The following is an 18,411-nucleotide window of genomic DNA, read 5'->3' as shown; positions in this document are numbered from 1 at the left end:
TTCAGTGTATGGTGTGGATGTGACAAATTTCCATGGATGCTCCTTTTTGTTACCAAATAAACTAAAATGGTTCCAGGCCATCAGTTTTGTACTTCTGTGACATGGGCCTAATGGTTTGTTGCGTTAAAGACACACAAGTCCTGTGTGACATCTTAGAGAAGATTTAATGTTGTTGCAAACTATTCCTGTTACTTCTCCCTCTGTGAGCTCCAAGGGAGGAGGACAATATATGTTAGGCATTCATCTTCAGATTGCTTTCCAGACTTTGTCTTTTTCTGGACACCAGGGAAAAGGAAGGTGATTACTGTAGCTCAGGCTTTCAGATTCAAGGAAGAGGCACAGCTTCTCTGCAAGTCTTGAGGAACCTTTTCAGTATCTCTGGTAAGTCAAGCTATGTTGTTATACTTGTACAGCCCGTTTTCGGAAGCATACTTGACCACCAAACCCATCCTAGTTCCTACAAGATGGTAGAATACAAATACCGTAGATTCCGGCATGTAAGGTGACTTTTTAACCCCGGAAAATAGGTTAAAAAGTCGGGGGTCACCTTATACGCCGGGTATAAGGTGGGCGGGCTCCGCGCCAGGAGAAAGCCACCCGGCGAGGAGTCTGCCGCCCACTGCGGAACCAGCAGTGGGCAGGCTCAGCTCTGCACCGGGCAGCTTTCTCCCGGCGCGGAGCTGCCTGGTGTATTAGGTGACTGGGCATATTAGACGACCCCCCCAAATTGCAGGTGCCAATTTGGGGGGTTGTCTAATACACCCAGTTGCCTAATACGGCGGAATCTACAGTAGTCCTGCACAAAGGAGATGGACTTGTGAAGGGGCAAGAGTTCTCTGACCTAGTGGCCTCTAGGGCAGAGATAGCCAACCTTACAAGTGTTGTAGTTCACAACTTCCATCTCTTAACTCTTGGCCATGCTGGCTGGGTTGAGGAGCCCACAACAGCAGGAGAGCATCATGTTGGCTACCTTGCATGCCATCCTATGTTTCCCCCATACTTTTAATAACTGGACCTGTTCCTTTTTCTGGATTAAAATTTGAGGTAGCCTTCAGACTCATGAATTTCTTAATCAGTAAACAATGCCTGTGCTACAGATTCTAACTCAGCTGTAGCACAGACCACCTCAGTGAAGCCCACTACATCCTTGTTCTCTCCAATTGATGTTGCTACCCATATAGTGGCAGAGAAGGGATCAATGCTTTGAATGTCAATCTGCTTTAATGGGTAGAGGTGGCTGCATCAAACAGGTGAGACTTTTCCAAAATATTTCTCTTCCAGCACAGCAGTATATAAGGACCTACAGTTTTGTAGCCACTGCACTAATGAATATAATGTAACAAAACAAACACAAAGCAAAACACTGCTGGGAAATACTGAGAAACAAAAAGGCAACTTTTAATTATGACTTCATAGTCTTATGCAGCTAGAAAAGCAACATACACATACAACATACGGTACTCCAAAAACACTGAAGGCTACACAGATATGTTAACAATACTTTGCACAACACTGTGAGGATGACAAACATGCACCTATATAGAGATGAAAATGGGTATCAGATGTTCTTATATAAGGGATGGCCCAGGGCTTGTTTATGCTAGCAGCTGACTACATGTCAGTGCTTAGTTGGGAGCTGAATTGACTGTCAGTTGACCTGAAACAACTGTCCAATAAATTCTGGGAATTGCTCCAGGCAGGCCTGAAAGATGTTTGCACAGCTTTCCTTTTTTTTTGTGGAAGGTTGTCTTCACTAAAGTGTGACCTATTGAAGTTGAGTGGCTGCAACTTCAAGACCGTGCCTTATCTTTGAGATTTTCTCTTGCATTTGTATGGTCTTGGTTGAAACAGGTCACATCTAGCCAAGCCAGACAGGAAGTAAGAAGTACATCTTAGTTAATTGCCCCAGACAAGAACCTTCCTCCTAGAGTACAGCGATTAGTCATGTGAATGATTGTAAATGGTTGTATCAAGCTGCAGCACAGACAGGTCCTGATGAAAAATTAAGCACTGTGTGCATTACTGAGTTGACAATCAAAAGGTGTTTATGAACCTTTACCAGATATATGTCTGGAGCAGTAAGCTACAATACTGATGTTCAGTATCAAATTTTCACAGCTGTTTTGAAATCAAATGAGGTTTCCAACTTTTCTGCAGACTTAAAAGACAAAGTTCTCCAGCTAACATTCCATCCAGCAGTCAGAACAGAGCATGGTATATCTCCATACATTTTGTTGGTTCATCACTTTAGCTAACAAGCAACATAAGGAGGCAGTATTGGGTGAGAAAGAGACATGGGTAGCATATTACATAGGATGGAATGCATGTATCAGCATAAACTGTTAATGTATTTGTACTATCCCTGCAGCCAGCCTATGTACAAATGCTATACAGAGTTAGGGAATGCATTGCTCCAGAACATCTGAACCCAGAGCTTGTATGAAGGTCTTTGTTGTTTCACCCCACTGACACCAAATGCAAGCAAGGCATCCATGTGCAAGTCCTACTGAACTCAGCCTTAATTCTGAGTATTTAAGAACAGAATCTGGTTTAAATCCATGCATGATAAAATAAACCACAGTGTTTAATTATAAGTCACACTTAATGCCACATTAGTTTGAATTTTATGAACAAAATTACATGTAGAATTTTATTACATAACAATTCTATCTCTCACAAAGGAATGGGTAATACTTAACCTTAAAAAAGTTACATTTTTATTTCAGCTTGCTTCAGAACTCTGGTTTAAAAACAGGCGTTCAGGTTTTTTTTGTTTTGTATTTTTTGAAAGCAGTGCTTTAAGGTCAATTTCTGCAGTGTGGCTTTCTTAATACAGAAAATAAGCATGTCACATGTGAAATCTCCCCCACAAAGATACATATATATATAGCATGTAAATAACCTTTTACCTTACATTGCCTGTTAACTGGATTCAGGCAATTTAGTGTTGACATGCCTGAGGAAGATGTTAGGTGCTATTTTTTACTGTCACAAATCAGCTTTTGGTGCGGCCAAATGAAGCAAAACCTCAAAACTCTCTTTTCAACATTAGAATGGTGTATAAAACAATACACAAAGGCAGGAGTAAACTGAATTGTGGGAGCTTCCTCTTCCCAAGAGTTCATCTTGCCTCCAACCACCAGGTGGAACTAAAGCCCAACTTTCACAGGCAATGGGCGATTGGACATTTCCTCTCTGCACACCAGAAAAGCTTCAGAAGTTAAATCCCACTGGTTTCAATGGAACTAGGAAGTGTGCATAGGATTGCTAACTTAAGGCTAGAATTCTGTACTCTTATTTCATACACACCTGGGAGCTCGCTCCATTGAACTCTGGGACTTATTTTTAAGTAGACATGTATATGATTGCACTGTTAGTGGCATTGATTTGATTGAGACAGCCCCTCCCAAATAAATGTCAAGACAATACTCTGTGTTCTGCATAACAAATCACCAAGAGGGATAGCGCATTTAGAGTAGCAGAGAAGGAAAACAATTTATAGCTTGCCTTTCTTTCATTATGGAACCCAAGGCAAGGCACGCATGACTCTTAGGTAGTCCCCATTCAGGACAGACCAGACCTAAACCTACTAAGCTTTAGCAAGGTATAGTTCCATGTTGTCTCATACCATACCCTGTGACAAACTTTTGAAAATGCTCAATAAAACTTTCATGAGTACTTCCACTGAAGATCCATTTTTAAATTTTATTTTAAAATATTTTAAAATATTGATGAGGTAAGCCTTGCTAAACAAGGAAAGGCGAGTCTAAACTTCAAACAACGTGTTTTAAACTATATTTAACTGTAATGAAGTAAGGTGATTGTAGAACTAAATTGTCTGTGTTGGAGACTAACATGAAGACAGACAGCTCAAGCATTAAAATGGGATTCTGACACTTGTGATACCCTACAAGAAGACTGTATTATGGTCACAACAGACTGCTTTTGCCACTGAGAAGCTTACATTTATTTTACTGGGGCCTGTATAGGACAAGTTCAAAAAGCACAATGGGGCTTACTCCCAGGTAAGGTGTTAGGATTGCAGGTTTAATTAAGCACCCAGAACACTATTCACAGTGTTAACTTTGCTTTCCCCCAAAATAAATCTTGGGAAGATTTGTTTCTGAAAAATAGAAAAATCACAATAAACTATGGACTGAATATTGTTGGCATTCATTACATTTTTAGAGCACTGGATGAAGTATAACTGCATCATAAAAGTGGCATTAAGGAGTCATGCACTACAAGCAGGTGAAGAGTAAATCTATTAGCTCAACATAAAAAAACAGGTCTGGAGGTGGTTATGGCAGAAATTCATTATTATAATTTATGAACTCCAAGAACATTGCTGTAATCAATTGTTTTTATAGAAGAAACCCTTAAAACATTAAAATGTGTTTTACAGCTATTCATTCTTAAGAGACTGGCTGGCTGATCTTCATAGCCACCAATTACAGTGCAAGAGCTTATAAAGTAAAAGCCACTGAGATTTCAAAACACAATCACTACCATAGTTAAATTGTTGAGGAAGAATCAAATTAACTTTTATTTCCTGTTAAAACAATTGTAGTGCTTTTGGATTGCTTCAAAAATCAGTCTCAACTTAATGATTTTATATTAAATACAAACAGAATCTGCAAGAAATGTTTCTAGATTTATTCATTGGCGAAAGAGAAAACCCTCCATGCAGAGTGCCAATATTGCAGTTCTTCAAGATGTCTTTGTGGGTCCGCCATGGCTATGCAATTTTCTTTTTCTGTTCTACGAATTAATAATGGCAGCAGGGAATACTAGAACCTGGCATTGGCAGTCAGAAAGAGCAGTGGACTTTCCCCCTTAAAAACACACTTAATATATAACTTCATTATCTATTATTAAATATGTTTACTTCACCCAAGTCTATCCTGATAAAAAACAAAAAAGTGCACTTATAAGTGCACAGGTTATGAGTTCTAAAAGTGTTTAAACGGCAGTAGATTTGGCTCAATTTGCAAGACAGGAAGGGTATGAAATACTGGCATTTGACGTTAATAGTATTTTGATAGTCATGATTCATGTAAATATCTCACTCCACTGGCTTGTAGTTCTTCACTGGCAAGGAGGGCACATTTCCAAACAAAGTGTTTCTGGTCCATTAATCTGGGAATATTAGATGCCATCTAAGATTTTGATTCTGCCATAGGTTTGGCCACAGATTTGGTCTCCAGATTATTTTTAAAGCACAGTCGTTCCAGTATAAAACACTGTACTTTTACAAAGCTGACAACAAAGTTGATGAAAAGAGCACATTTCATAATATAATACACTAATCTCTTCATCCTGTAAGAAGGTATTCACAGTCAGTCTCCATCTCTATGCCTTTACCTCTAACAAAACGAGGTGTGTTCCATTTTACTTTAAAAGAAGTGTGATGCCCCAGAAGAAAACTGAATGGCAACTAATTTGCCTGAAAAGTTGAGTGACATGTAGTGCGTGAAGGAATATTTCTGCAAGAACGGGTGGAAACTTCCAACTTAAATCAAAGTCCGCAAACCCATGTTGTCCACGTTTTCTTCCATAAATGAACCTGAATTGTTCAGCAGAAGCAAGATTAATAAAACAGTTTAACTTATCAGAACCAATAATGTAACAGTATCTACTGGTGGCAGTGTCTCCTCACTGGGGCATATAACCACCCTGCTTTACAGTCTGTGGTAAGTAACACTTTGGGACCTCATCCTCTGTCACTGCATTTGTTCTCATTGTTTCAAACTCTGCAGCTAGTCCTTTGGGGCTTGGGTGGAAAGCACCTGCTAAGGCAACATCATGTTCATCTGGGCCAGAGCTACACATTTGCAAAGTCTGAGGTCCAGCAGCATCTTCCTCATTTATTGGAGAAATCTGTTTTGCCCCATCCAAATGAGGCTCATCCATGACTGTATCATCGTTATTACAATTCTGTTTGAAATAGCGATGTCTTGGTGTCAAGTTGTCGCTTCCCAGCCCTGGCGGATCTTCAGGCCTCTCCTCCGAGTCTAGTAGAGGCTGCGTTGACTCAGACCTTGAAAAGACTTGGACTGAAGGTATCTGGTCCCGGTAGCCGTTGGGTACAACAGTTGAATACTGCACAGTGCTGGAAGTATTTTGAGCAGGTTCGCCTTCATCGCTGTCAGAAACGCTTTGTCGAGGAGAAGACATGCAGGATGACCCCCCTATACCACTGCTGTGCCCTTCGGAGGCATTCTTCTCCTTTCTAAGCAAGTCAAAAGGCTTAGGATCCTGTTCGGAAAATGACTTCTTGTCAATTTCAACCACACTGACATCAGTAAAGCTGCCTTCTGGATATATTTGATCTTTGGAATGATGAAAATGCTAAGGAAAAAACCATAGATTTAATTAATGCTACCTTTAAATGATGCAACTTGATTAACTATGTTCAGGATCTAGATTATGCTGTCGTTAGCATGCACTCAAAAAGCCTTCTAGGACTTATAGCTACTTGAACAGCGAGTTAGTGCAGCTCCAATTCAGTCTTTTGGCTTTAACGCCCTCTCACCTAAATACTGAATTATTCAAAGTTCACAACAGTGCTACTGCCATATTTGCATTATTCCCCAAACATGGTTCAAAAAGTTTCTGTATATAAAATTGGATTCTCTCCAGGATAGCAAATTAATTATTTCTACTTAACGGATTAAAAATACTAAGTATCTTTAATAAGATACTTAGTATTTTTAATAAGATAGTAAGTTTCTTCCATGTTTACGGATTCAAAAATGCAACAATAATTCCCTCCTCCACAACTTTTCAAATGAGAAGTGCTGGAGCTTGCATCTAACTGGGTATTTCTTTTTATTTTTCATCTTTAAATCTCAATACATGAGAGTTTGTTGTAGCAATCTCCATGTTCCCTAAAGGAGTAGGCAGATTTCAAGCCAGCAGGATCTTTGTTTTTTCTCAGACCCTACAGATCCACCAGCTGGAGCCAAGCACAATTCAGTGGATTAGAAAAAGGGGCAGAGGTGTTCTTAGAATTGAAGATGAGAGCACCTCTGAGTGCCTCTCAGCCCAGGAATTTGTTTTCATTACCAGAAATGAGCTCTCTATTCCAAATCCCCCCAAGCTTTATTTCAGCAGTGTTATCCAAAGGAAAAAGTTGCTTTCTGATCTCCAGCTGTTTGCAGCAACATCAGTAATCTACTAAAAACCATCCAAAGATCTACCTGAAATTTGTTATCTATCTTCTGTTCACCTCTGCCCTAAAGGCATTCATATTTATTATTTCAATGGTGCAAGAGTGCACCTGGCGGTGAACACTCGTTCTGGGCCTAATATCGGAAATGCCCTTTCCTTCAGTGTCAAGTTATTATTCCCCTTCTTTCTGTACTTGTGGCAGAGGTCAAGTGCCAAGAAGCAACTCTCCACTCAAGATTTTCCCTTGCAATACAACACTTTTCAGCTACTAATTTCTGGAGCAATTTGTAACATCTCTACACTGTTCTGAAGACTCAGTTTCTGTTTCTGTTAATGCAAGTCCTGTTTTAAACACAAAGTCACAGTTACTGTTGGACTATGAAGAATTTTTGTGGCATGGATACTCCTATCCCAAGAATGGATGCTATTAAATTCCACAATAAAATATTTTAATTCTAGCCTGTTTTCATTTCCCAACCATTACTATCATTTTGCATCCTACTGCCACATTAGTGGTTTAACTATGAAAAGGCATCATACAAATAAACAATGATGAGGACGACAAAGTACTTCAGAATAGTCTGTTTTTGTTCTTACCTTTGATGGTGTTTGTGGTGACCACTGGGCAATAACACTCTTAGAAGGATCAGGCACGTTAGGCCAGATGTGCTTCTTGATGCTGGCAAAGGATCAAGAGAAAAGTCATTGCATTGCAAGTGCCTACTAATAAACTTACACCAATGTTAAGCTCCAATTTTCAGATTCTCAATGTTATGATTTTTGAGTTCTGTATATAGGTGAACAGGGATCCTGTGGTCTTGGCCACACCTTGTGAATAGGGGAAAATATTATGCAGACAGAAGATGTTTCAAGTATTCTAGGTCTGATGCTAGATCTGGAAAACCAATGACAGCCTCTTTCCCCTTCACAGTGAGGGCAGCTCTGACTGAGAAAAGGAAGCCAGGAGAGACTTGCACTGGGCCAGGTTGGAATGTTTTCCTTACTTAGCATCACTATGGCTGTAAAAGGAAGGGGCAATAAGGCCCAGAAACTACAAAAGTCTGTTTTCTTTCTTTCTAAACAAATGCATACAATCCATGACACAACCAAGAATGTTCTGTTCCACGCCCCAGCCAGATGCACTGCTCCATGTGCCATCTCTATAGGAGACATGGCTGGCTAGGATATGGAACGGCCTTCACTGCTGCAGCACCCTAGCTGTGGAACATTCGCTTAAAAGGAGATAACTGTACTCCCCCGCTCCAACAATGTTTAGGCAGGTGGGTTAAAACTAAAGGATTCTGACTTGCTTTAATTCCAACCAGGTTGTGAATCTGCTCATCAGCTGTTTTAATGCTATGAACTGTCTTGAGGGTACTTTCAAGAGCTGAAAGGTAATATGTAAATTATTACACACACATACACCAACTAAAATATGAGTAGTGTTATAAATTCTTTCTGTAGGATTACAAAAAGCAGGGGTGGGGAATGTCAGGCTCAGGGCCTGAATGTGAACATGGGACCCACCCCAAGCTATACTCCTTTCCCTGACCCTGTGCTCTCTACTGCTGTTGCCTGGCTAGTACATGCCCTTGAATTGTGATAGTTGCCCTTGCTTGCCTGGATGGAGACATATGAGTGTACAAAGTTCTGCTTTTTGCATGGCTGCAATGCAGCCTATTATCCAAAGAACAACATCTGTTTCTCTGGCATTTTGTCTCCACCAGTGTCAAGCAGCAGCCCCTCCCTGCCTCAAGACTGCCTATGAGGAAATACAGCCCTGGGCCTGAAAGGAAAAAAACCCAATCAGAGCAAATTCAGAACTCAGAACTTTTGCCTAATACCTCTTTCAGTGTTAATGCAGCATATTATCCATGCAATGTATTGAAATAAGGATGCTTACCTATCTCGTTTGTTGAAGCAAAATAATACACCTAAAAGAGTAAATAGCAGGATTGCTAGGCACACAGGGACAACAATTGCTTCAATTTCTCCTTCCGCTAAAAGGTAAAAGACAAAATGTTAGATGTTTTTAATATCTCCCGAAAAATGCTGTGCTTAGTACAATCATATTTTAAAAACATGAAATCCATTAGTATAAAGTAAGTCTTTCAGAACCTGACCCTAGTCTTCTTTGCTTGAGAAAAAAGTTTAAATGATTTAGATAAGGTTTAAGGCATAATAAGCAAAAGCTTTTTTTTGTTACACTTTTGCCCTACTTAAAAATAAATAATAAGGCAAAGCCTAAGGTGAGTAACAATAAAATCCAGAATAAAAAGTAACTGATCCACACAAAATAAGCAGTAATACAATTAAAATATCAAAAGAAAGGAAGAGCAGATTTAAAACGTAAGAAAGGACAACTAATTGAGAACATGAATTACAGCAATATGGCAGAACAAATCCACCCTGGCAGGTCAAATGCCCACTTACATAAGGGCTTTGCCTGCCAACAGAAGGCCATCAACAAGGGGGCTAGGTCTATGAGCCTCCGCTGTAAGGAGTTCCAAAGCCCGGATACAGCCACTCAAAAGACCCTCTCTTAAGTATGTGAAGATAATATAAAAAGGTATCTCTAGGTAATATGCAGAGGTGAGAAAACATGTAACATTGACCCATCTTAATTCATGTTTTCAGTGAGTGTCCATCCAACCTGTGTGGTGTGATGCCACCTAGTGTCCAAAGACAGGGAATGCACTCAGTCAATGCACAGGTATGCACAGGTATTCTATTCCTTCCAGTTCTTTTAAGCGGATGCTTTGACTTCAAGTGCCATTTCTGTCATTGGGCACTAGATGGCATCACATGATGGATGGACAGCCACTCAAGCCACCTTTCAGATGAGACCAATGGTTGCTTTTGATGATCAAGTGAGGGTTATCAAGTGTGGAATACACCAGAGTACTACTTAAGGTTAAACTAAGTATGAAACTAGACATGTGGCACTACCAACTCATACTAGGTCCTGAGCAGTTCAACAATTAAACATTTTATGTAAGAACTTACCAAATTTCTTTGTAGTAAATGTAAAAGCAGGACCCCTTTTCCCTCCATTTTTTGTGTATGCTGCTACCTGCACCATATATAAAGTGTCACTTGATAAGGACGACAGTGGGTACTCCGTTTTAGAAGGGTCCACAAACACAACTGGAAATGAAAATCACCCATTTGATATGCATTATATAAAACAGTAGACAGCTCTTGTATTAACACTATACAAGCAAAACCAGTTTCACCCATGAGTTATAATTTGCATGATTCAAATAAAACGTGAAGACTGTACTTCAACTTGCATGCCTGGTAAATAAAACTCTTCTATAACAACCCTACCACCAAAAAGGCAGTACTTGTTTCAAGTTCAATACTCTACTAGAAAAGAAGTGAAAGCGTAAACAGAGATCTTGTTACAAGTTTGTGACCTTCATTTCAATAAATTAAGAATTTAAAGGAAGTGTAAAATAATGTATGTTTCACTTTCTTTAAGATCAAACTTCACAAGTGTTTTTAAACAAAAAATTTTAACACACCAATAATGAAGTTTGCTATGAGAACACTGGTTCTACAAAACGCTAAGCTATGACTTAGTGTTATGTGAGCAGAAGCAAGTTTCAGCCTCGTGTATTCCCCCCCCCCTTCCTTCTCCAGACATGACTACAAGAGGACCGGAAACATCCCCTCCAGTTTTTTTTTTTAACTAACCGAAATATCATTAGACCTGAACTGGTGAAACTCGTTAGTTAAACTATACAAACCAAGATCAGGAACCACAATTTGATCTTAGTTTGTTTTTAACAAATTATATGTTACACCAACCAGCATTTCTGTGGTTTAGAAACAATGATAAACCTAAGTTTCTTTAAAACATGAAGTGCTTTCAATCCCTTTCCAGTCAACACTGGAGAAGAGGAGAGCGATCACCCATGGCTTGCTTGTGTTTCTGCTTATCCATCTAGTACAAAACCATGGTTTAATGTTACTTCTGAAGCAGGCCACAAGCTCCCCCTTCTTTCTGCAGGTGTGGAGAAACCCTCCTCTCTATCAAATGAAAAGGTTTGAAGAAACTCCAAGGCATAAATCTATGAAAAAGTATTTGCTGAGATACCTTACTATCTTGGCAAATGGGCATGTTCTCCATTTATCTTTCGGGGCTGTGGTAGAGCACATGGGAGGAGGTAAGATATTTAGATTATGCTACTCATTAGTCAAAATGAGCAGCTGGTGCTGTGCACAAAAGGCTGCAGAAAAGTCAGCAAGCACTCAGATGCTTTAATGCCTAATGACTTTCCAGTGCCCCACTATTCAAGAGGTATCCTCTGCATTCTACATCAGCTGCAACCTCCAGATCACCAAAACAAGCTCACATAGAGCATATTATGCTTGTCAGGATATGAAAGCTTGAAGAGCTTTTTATATATTTCACGGAAGTTGTAAAAGGCTAAAAGAGAGCCGACTCAGTAATTTGAAGGAAGTGAACTTAACTTATGACTGAAAGTTCCTATAGATCACAGTCAAAAGGAATGATTTTATAAAAGAAAAAAACTGTTCCCAGAAATATGAGCCAGCAAAAAACATATGCATAATGAGGTATAGCAATTACTACACTTGTGCCACATCACTATACATTATGATGCTGCTGCAGACATAAATGCTAACTTAAAATGTCTGGAGTTTGGGTAGAGAAAAAGGCAAAGGAAGTCTTAAAATACCTTTAGAAAAAGTAATCTCAGTTGAATCATATATTTATACAAGATAAGCAAAACTCAATTACCCGTTTCATTTCCAGTAGCTGTTCTGTAAATTATATTGTAGTATTTGATAAATCCATTCTGTTCTTCTACTGAAAGAGGTTCCCATTCAATAAGGGCATCAGTTTTTCCAACTTTTGCTGTGCGAACAGTGGGACCTATAGCAGGTGCTATTAGTGGAAAATATTGAAAAATTAATTTTGAAGAGCAAATTCTAGATAATTGCTTATCTTTTAAGTTTGTTATATTAAAATGCTGTTTTTTTCCTGTTTTAATATGGAACAAGCCTGAAGGTATACTGGTAAATGACATACTATGTCTGATTGTATTGTAAGAAAAGAAGAACCTTTAATTTTCAAAGTCTGTATTTTGTTGAGATTTCTAAAAAATTATTATAATAACAAAGACAACAAGATTTGCATAATAAGAGCCCGTATATTAATAACTATGTACAGAGAAGTAAAAAGTAAAAAAACCCTCCACATTTAAAAAGTATAGGCCATTTATCACAGATTTTCATAAGTATTTCCAGAGCAAAGGGGAGAGGAGCACATGAGTAAACACTAGATCACTAGTCACATCAGAAGAAAGCTAAAGACTCTGGAGGTTTCTTTCTTATCACATTAAAAATAGAAACCATATGACCACATGAATCTGGTTTGGCCAACCCTTAAGCTAGCTGCACAATACGAGTTAATTTCTCAGAAAACACCATCTGCCCAATGCAGTCATGCCACCTATTGATGCAGAAGTCCGAAGACGTTTTTGGCTACCGTCATGCAAGAGAAATTCTGGTGCTTTAAACGTACCATCTTCTTCAAGGTATGCTTGTATTGATCTTTCTTCTCCTTGACCATTTGAATATAATGGATACACACTTATTTTATAGCTTTTCCGTGGCTTTATGCCTCCTAAGGAAATAATTTTAAAAATCAGATTTGCATATTCTCAAATATATAGATCCACTGACATTTCCATTTTGAACACTAGTTCATCAATTTCCTCCATACCTTTAATCAAATCCCTTCATTTCCACTCCAGCAGCGTTTTCAGCCAAAGAGTGGGGTACAAATACTCTAAACACCTGGAAAGTCAGCTGAACAGCCTAGAAGCTATTCTAAAATACACCTGAATGAATCTTGGATGCTATACAGGACATGCTGGCAAGTGATTGTGCAAATGTTTCATACTTATTCTCTATCTGAAATGTCTAAAAGGGAACTTTTTGGGGTTGCGATGACCAAGCTATCCATGGGTGGGGACAGAACAGCATTCTCCACAAAAATCTTTGAAGCTACCTAGTAAATGCAGTGTTAGAGAGTTTCTTAACTATACTGGAAAACTGTAATCCTGAAGAAACTAAATGTACTCTTGGCATAGCTGCGACACCCAAGGTCTGTTTTCCCATCTGTTGTTAGTGTAGCTACTGAGCTTTGTCTCTCTTGCAGGCTTCAATATGTTCCCTTGACACAAAAGGGATGAGAAGCAGGATCACCTCTGGACTATGATGAAAGGGAGACTGATTTTATTCAGAGCTCAGTCATTGGCAAAGAAGGGCACACACACTGATAGACTTCACAAAAGGACAAAACTGGCATGATATAACATTGAATTCATCTCTCTCAACCTATAAAAAGTGCCCTAAAGGAATTCCTCCCCATGTGTGACAGGAGCTTAGAGACTCACTAAAAATATCAGATATTACAGACATATTTATATTTCTTTTATATTTAAAAAGATGTCAAATTACAAGTGCCTTTTTATCTAAAAAAAAACCAAAATCAATTTCTTTAAGGTATAAAAAAGTTTGCATACTCTACAAATATCCAAGAGTTTATAAATATTGAGAGTTACCTCTTAAAAATGTGCAATTTTTCGTTCCAGACTCCTGTTGCCATTCACTAGCACATGTCAAATTGTCACACTCTTCATACCATTCAATTATGTATCTATTGACTTCAGTTTTAGGAGCTATCCACTCTACCCAGAGCTTGCCATCTTTAGGAAATGCTGTAAGATTTTTCACAGGAGCTGAAATGACCATAAACATACTGTCAAATTAGTATTTTTATTTCTAAAAGAATAACATTTCAAACATTAAAAAGCTAAAAGGGGTTGTCGGAGAGTTGTAATTATATTTCACTACAACAAAATGTTAATAAAGCCTGAGCAGACGCCCAAGGTCACAGATCAAACAGCATCAAAGGTAAGTTGCAATTCAATCAAGTTTTGACACCCAAAGAGAATTCAAATGTTTACATTCTGAAGCACGTTTAATAAAGGTTTCATTGCTTCTTGATAGCTACTGTGCTGCAATGGCCGAAAGCAGAAAATAAAAATGACCTGTTAGTGGTCAGGTCCACCACACTGAGAAATTGCCATATAAATATAGCAGTATATAGTAAGGGAAGAAAAGATGTTTTTAATATGTACTTATTCCTGTTTCAGTTGTTAGGTGGTGCCACGTATTTCAGAGGAAGTCTTACAGATACCAGATATGTAATCCCCACTTGTTCCTCTTACCTATAGACTTCTGTAGAATGGGTCTGTAAGTATTACAACCCATTTTAATGTATTTGTATGTTATAGTATTTTACTTATCATAGATTCATAAATTTTAAAGACATGGCAGGGGTCATCTAGTCCTACCCCCTGCAATGCATGAATCTCAGCTAAAGCATCCATGACAGATGCTTGTAGGATTATTGGTTTTATTTTGTTGCGGGTTATGACTTCATAATAAATAATCTGTATTGGTATTTTCTATTTGCTTTGCTAATAGTCTAAGTTAGAATGAAGATGCCAAGTCTCACAAGCTTGCTTCCATTTACTAATGCCTACACTGCCTTAAATAAGTCAGAAACATTTAGAAGCTATCCTGTAAAGCTCCTGGATCTTAAGTTAAAAGAAAAGAGATCTGATGAGGAAGCAGCAGCATTATCTGAAGCCACCTTATGGCTGAAGCTAAGCAGTTCTGGGTATGGCAAATACCTAGATGGCCTGGAACCATGTACGCCATTTTGGGTTCCATGACAGAAGAAAGGTGCATTATACATGTAATAAAATAAAATGAACTGGACAGATGGAATGCTAATTTGAAAACAAACAGAAACTGAAAGGCTGATATCCTTCAGTAAGTTTGAAATATTTCCTCCTCTTGTGGGGATCCAGTTTACACATCACATTAAACCACAGTTAGAAACGAACTATGATTTAGTGTGAATGTGCAACATGTGGCTAAAAAGTTCTTGCTGTACTTCTCTGGCTTTGTTGTGTCTTCCAAACTCAGGCTTGAGGTTTGTTTCTCCCCTAACAAACGACAAGCAGCAAGCACAAACCTTGGCTGCTGCACCTAGTTTGTATAGCAAGATACAAACCAAGGACCTGGGCTCAGATGACATGACAAGCCAAACTTTTTTTGTTCACCATGCAGCAGGAGCAAGGAAGGAGTGCAGCGCAAACTTTTCTGTAGCATTCACTTAAGTGTTGTGGTTGACCATTTAGTTTAATCTTACATGCAACTCTTCTAATGGGATGTGTGAAGTAGGCAAAAAAGTGGAATATATACTCAATGCCATGTAGGAAAACCTACCTCTTGAGTTAGTTGCTGGGATCAGCAAAACTGATGCAGGAGATTCACCCACACTGTTCGATGCTTTAATTCTCACTTCATATGTCCCATTTTCTACATTTAGAGTCAGCTGTGTGGTGTTTAGACTGTAGAATTGCTGTTGAAAATGAAGTGGTGGCTTTCCCAAGATAGATACATCGTATTTCAAAATTATTCCATTAGCTTCAGAAGGATTTAACTCCTGTCCAAAATAGAAAAAGATCTGTTTTATTTGACAGTTTATATGTGAACATCTGAGATTAGCTAATGAGAGTAAGACCTTTAGGGGTCACTTATGCCAGAACCATCTATTCTGATGGTTAACCAATGTCTAAGGTAGAGCCTTTCTTGGACTTGCTAACCAAGATCCTAACCAATATTGTACAAGGATCCTTTTTTATGCAAAGTGTGTCTACTACAGAGCTATGCATGATACCTTTTCCAAAGTTCTACTCAGCCATGATATTTACCATCTGGCCTTGAGCACAATGCTCCAACTAACATAATTTCATGCTTCTCATCCATTATGACAGGAACACACTATCTTGTAACTTGCTGAGATCAGGCTTACGTGTTAAAGCTTTGTTCAAAGAGAATAAATTACTCCACTCAAAATTATTTTGCCTCATAAGCTAAACATGGACAATTCTCAAGCAGTATTTCACAGAACCGTTATCCAGAAACTACATCCATGTGTGCCATGTTTATGGAGAAGGGCACATATATACCTGTACAACTTGCAGTTTGCAGAAGCAAGGACTAAGAAAGCATAAGATCTTCATCCCTGTTTATTTTAAAAACGGACAAGTAGCAAATGTGACATACACGAGCCTTTTACTTCATAAGCTACACGTGTGCATATCTTACACTTCAATATATCCTGAGTGCAATATGTTGTGAAAGAAGCTACCACCTAGAGGAAAGTGTCTACAGTAGTATGTGTTATGGTATCATGAGTTTACATATAACAGGAATTATGTTTGAGTGCAGATGACAGATATTAGTAAGAACATCAGGAAATCAGACATTCAGAGTGTAGTAAATTTGGTACTATTTACCTTCCAGATCAGCACCAGAGTCCAGTTTTCTGGTGAGTGAACAGGACTAATCTTCCTCCACAGATCTGGTCCTTTAGTTGGTTCTGATAAAGACAAACATCTCTTTTAAGAATCATGTTTATTTAGCCCACTATTCATTTTTCTTTAATATATATGTAGGGTACTGAAAAAGATTCAAGCCTATATATATATTCACAAGTGCTTTGCTGCAGTAGATGGAGCATGAAGAATAGCAGCCGCCTAGTCATCCAATGGTTGGCTGTGACATACAATCGGGCATGTGTCTGCTGATATCACCTCCATGATTTGGGACAAGCACCTAGGAAAAGTGGCTGGGAGGCTCCTACAGCTTTTCTGAAGTAAGGATCACAGTTGTGTGATCTGAAGGAAAGACAGACCCAGGAGGGCTAAAAGGCCCAAACTTTTTACTCACCACCAGTTAGGAATATAGTAAGGGAGTGGGGAAGATAAGAAAGCAGGTACAGAAAGTCATTATAGTCAGAATAAGTTTTTTAGGAATACATACAGCATGTTCATGGATTTTGATTTATCTTGTACTAACTACCAATCCAAATGAGAATAATAGTTGGTGTTTCAAGTCAATGTTATAGCTGTAATGAACATGTCAATAGCTCTGGAAACATGTTCCAAATCAAACTCTTAATATCAATTTAGAATAATTGTTTTATAAACCATTTTTGTTAGTTCTTAATCTCTTTAAGGTTTAAACCACATTTATAGGGGTTCAAATCAAGTATGTTGTAGAATTAATGCTAAAATACAGACAGGTAACAATTTGGTCTTCTCCAAAAATAAAATCTTTTTTGTATGTTGGTAATCTGTGAAACAGAGGACATTAGAACCCAATAGTTACTCTATTTGATTGTGTCAAAGATCTGATTCTGTCAGAAGATAAGAGAGCTGGTGATTCACAGTAAGCCCTCAACTCATGTGAGGGTTACCTTTTGGGAATCGTGCCTAAAGCCAAAATTGTATATAGTCAAAACACATTGGGTGCAATGGTGAGTGGAATTGCCAAAGTCTTTTTTCCTGGTAATAATAATAATAAAAATAAATTTTATTTATATCCCGCCCTCCCCAGCTGAAGCCGGGCTCAGGGCTCAGGGCGGCTAACAACAATCAAATAATCAAACAATCAAATAATCAAACATTCTAAAAACATTTCAATTATAAAAATTAATTAAAATCAAATTGATGGCAACCGTTAAGCAAAATTCTGTGCAGGTTGCCAGAGGAGGGAGTCAGGCTGCGCCCTAACCAAAGGCCTGATGGAACAACTCTGTCTTGCAGGCCCTGCGGAAAGCTGTCAGGTCCCGAAGGGACCTAGTCTCTTGTGACAGAGCGTTCCACCAGATTGGAGCCGCAGCCGAGAAAGCCCTGGCTCTAGTTGAGGCCAGCCTAACCTCTCTGCGGCCGTATAGGGCTTTAAAGGTTAAAACCAGCACCTTAAACCTGATCCTGTACTCCACCGGGAGCCAGTGCAGCTGGTATAGTACCGGATGAATGTGATCTCGCAGTGAAGACCCCCAAAAGGAGTCTTGCCACGGCATTCTGCACCCGCTGGAGTTTCTGGGTCAGTCTCAAGGGCAGCCCCACGTAGAGCGAGTTACAGTAATCAAGTCTGGAGGTGACCGTCACGTGGATCACAGTGGCTAGGTCAGGGCGAGAGAGATAAGGAGCCAACTGATTAGCTTGGCGGAGATGAAAAAATGCCGCCTTTGTTATAGCTGTAATCTGTGCCTCCATAGAGAGGGAGGTATCGAAGATTACACCCAAACTCTTAACGGACGGTGCTGGCACTAAT

General features: G+C 39.0%; 1 protein-coding gene across 1 annotated transcript in view; it reads right to left on the bottom strand.

Annotated features, from left to right (window-relative positions):
* Positions 1–1,377: 1,377 nt before the first annotated feature.
* The window catches only part of IL6ST (interleukin 6 cytokine family signal transducer), a 32,702-nt gene continuing 15,668 nt past the window's right edge, over positions 1,378–18,411 (bottom strand). Inside the window, exons 8-16 of the mRNA XM_083465818.1 lie at positions 16,587–16,669; positions 15,511–15,730; positions 13,773–13,949; positions 12,728–12,829; positions 11,942–12,088; positions 10,180–10,320; positions 9,077–9,173; positions 7,771–7,852; positions 1,378–6,351 (exon numbers count right to left, since the gene is read on the bottom strand). Of these exons, the coding sequence (XP_083321944.1) occupies positions 5,656–6,351; positions 7,771–7,852; positions 9,077–9,173; positions 10,180–10,320; positions 11,942–12,088; positions 12,728–12,829; positions 13,773–13,949; positions 15,511–15,730; positions 16,587–16,669 (1,745 nt within the window). The 3' untranslated portion in view covers positions 1,378–5,655. The remainder of the gene's footprint in view (positions 6,352–7,770; positions 7,853–9,076; positions 9,174–10,179; positions 10,321–11,941; positions 12,089–12,727; positions 12,830–13,772; positions 13,950–15,510; positions 15,731–16,586; positions 16,670–18,411) is intronic.

The sequence above is a fragment of the Podarcis liolepis genome, assembly GCF_965112155.1.
Source record: "Podarcis liolepis genome assembly, chromosome: 11".
Lineage (NCBI taxonomy): Eukaryota > Metazoa > Chordata > Lepidosauria > Squamata > Lacertidae > Podarcis > Podarcis liolepis.
Note: the sequence above shows the minus strand (reverse complement) of the source record. Positions and strands in the feature narration are given on the sequence as shown.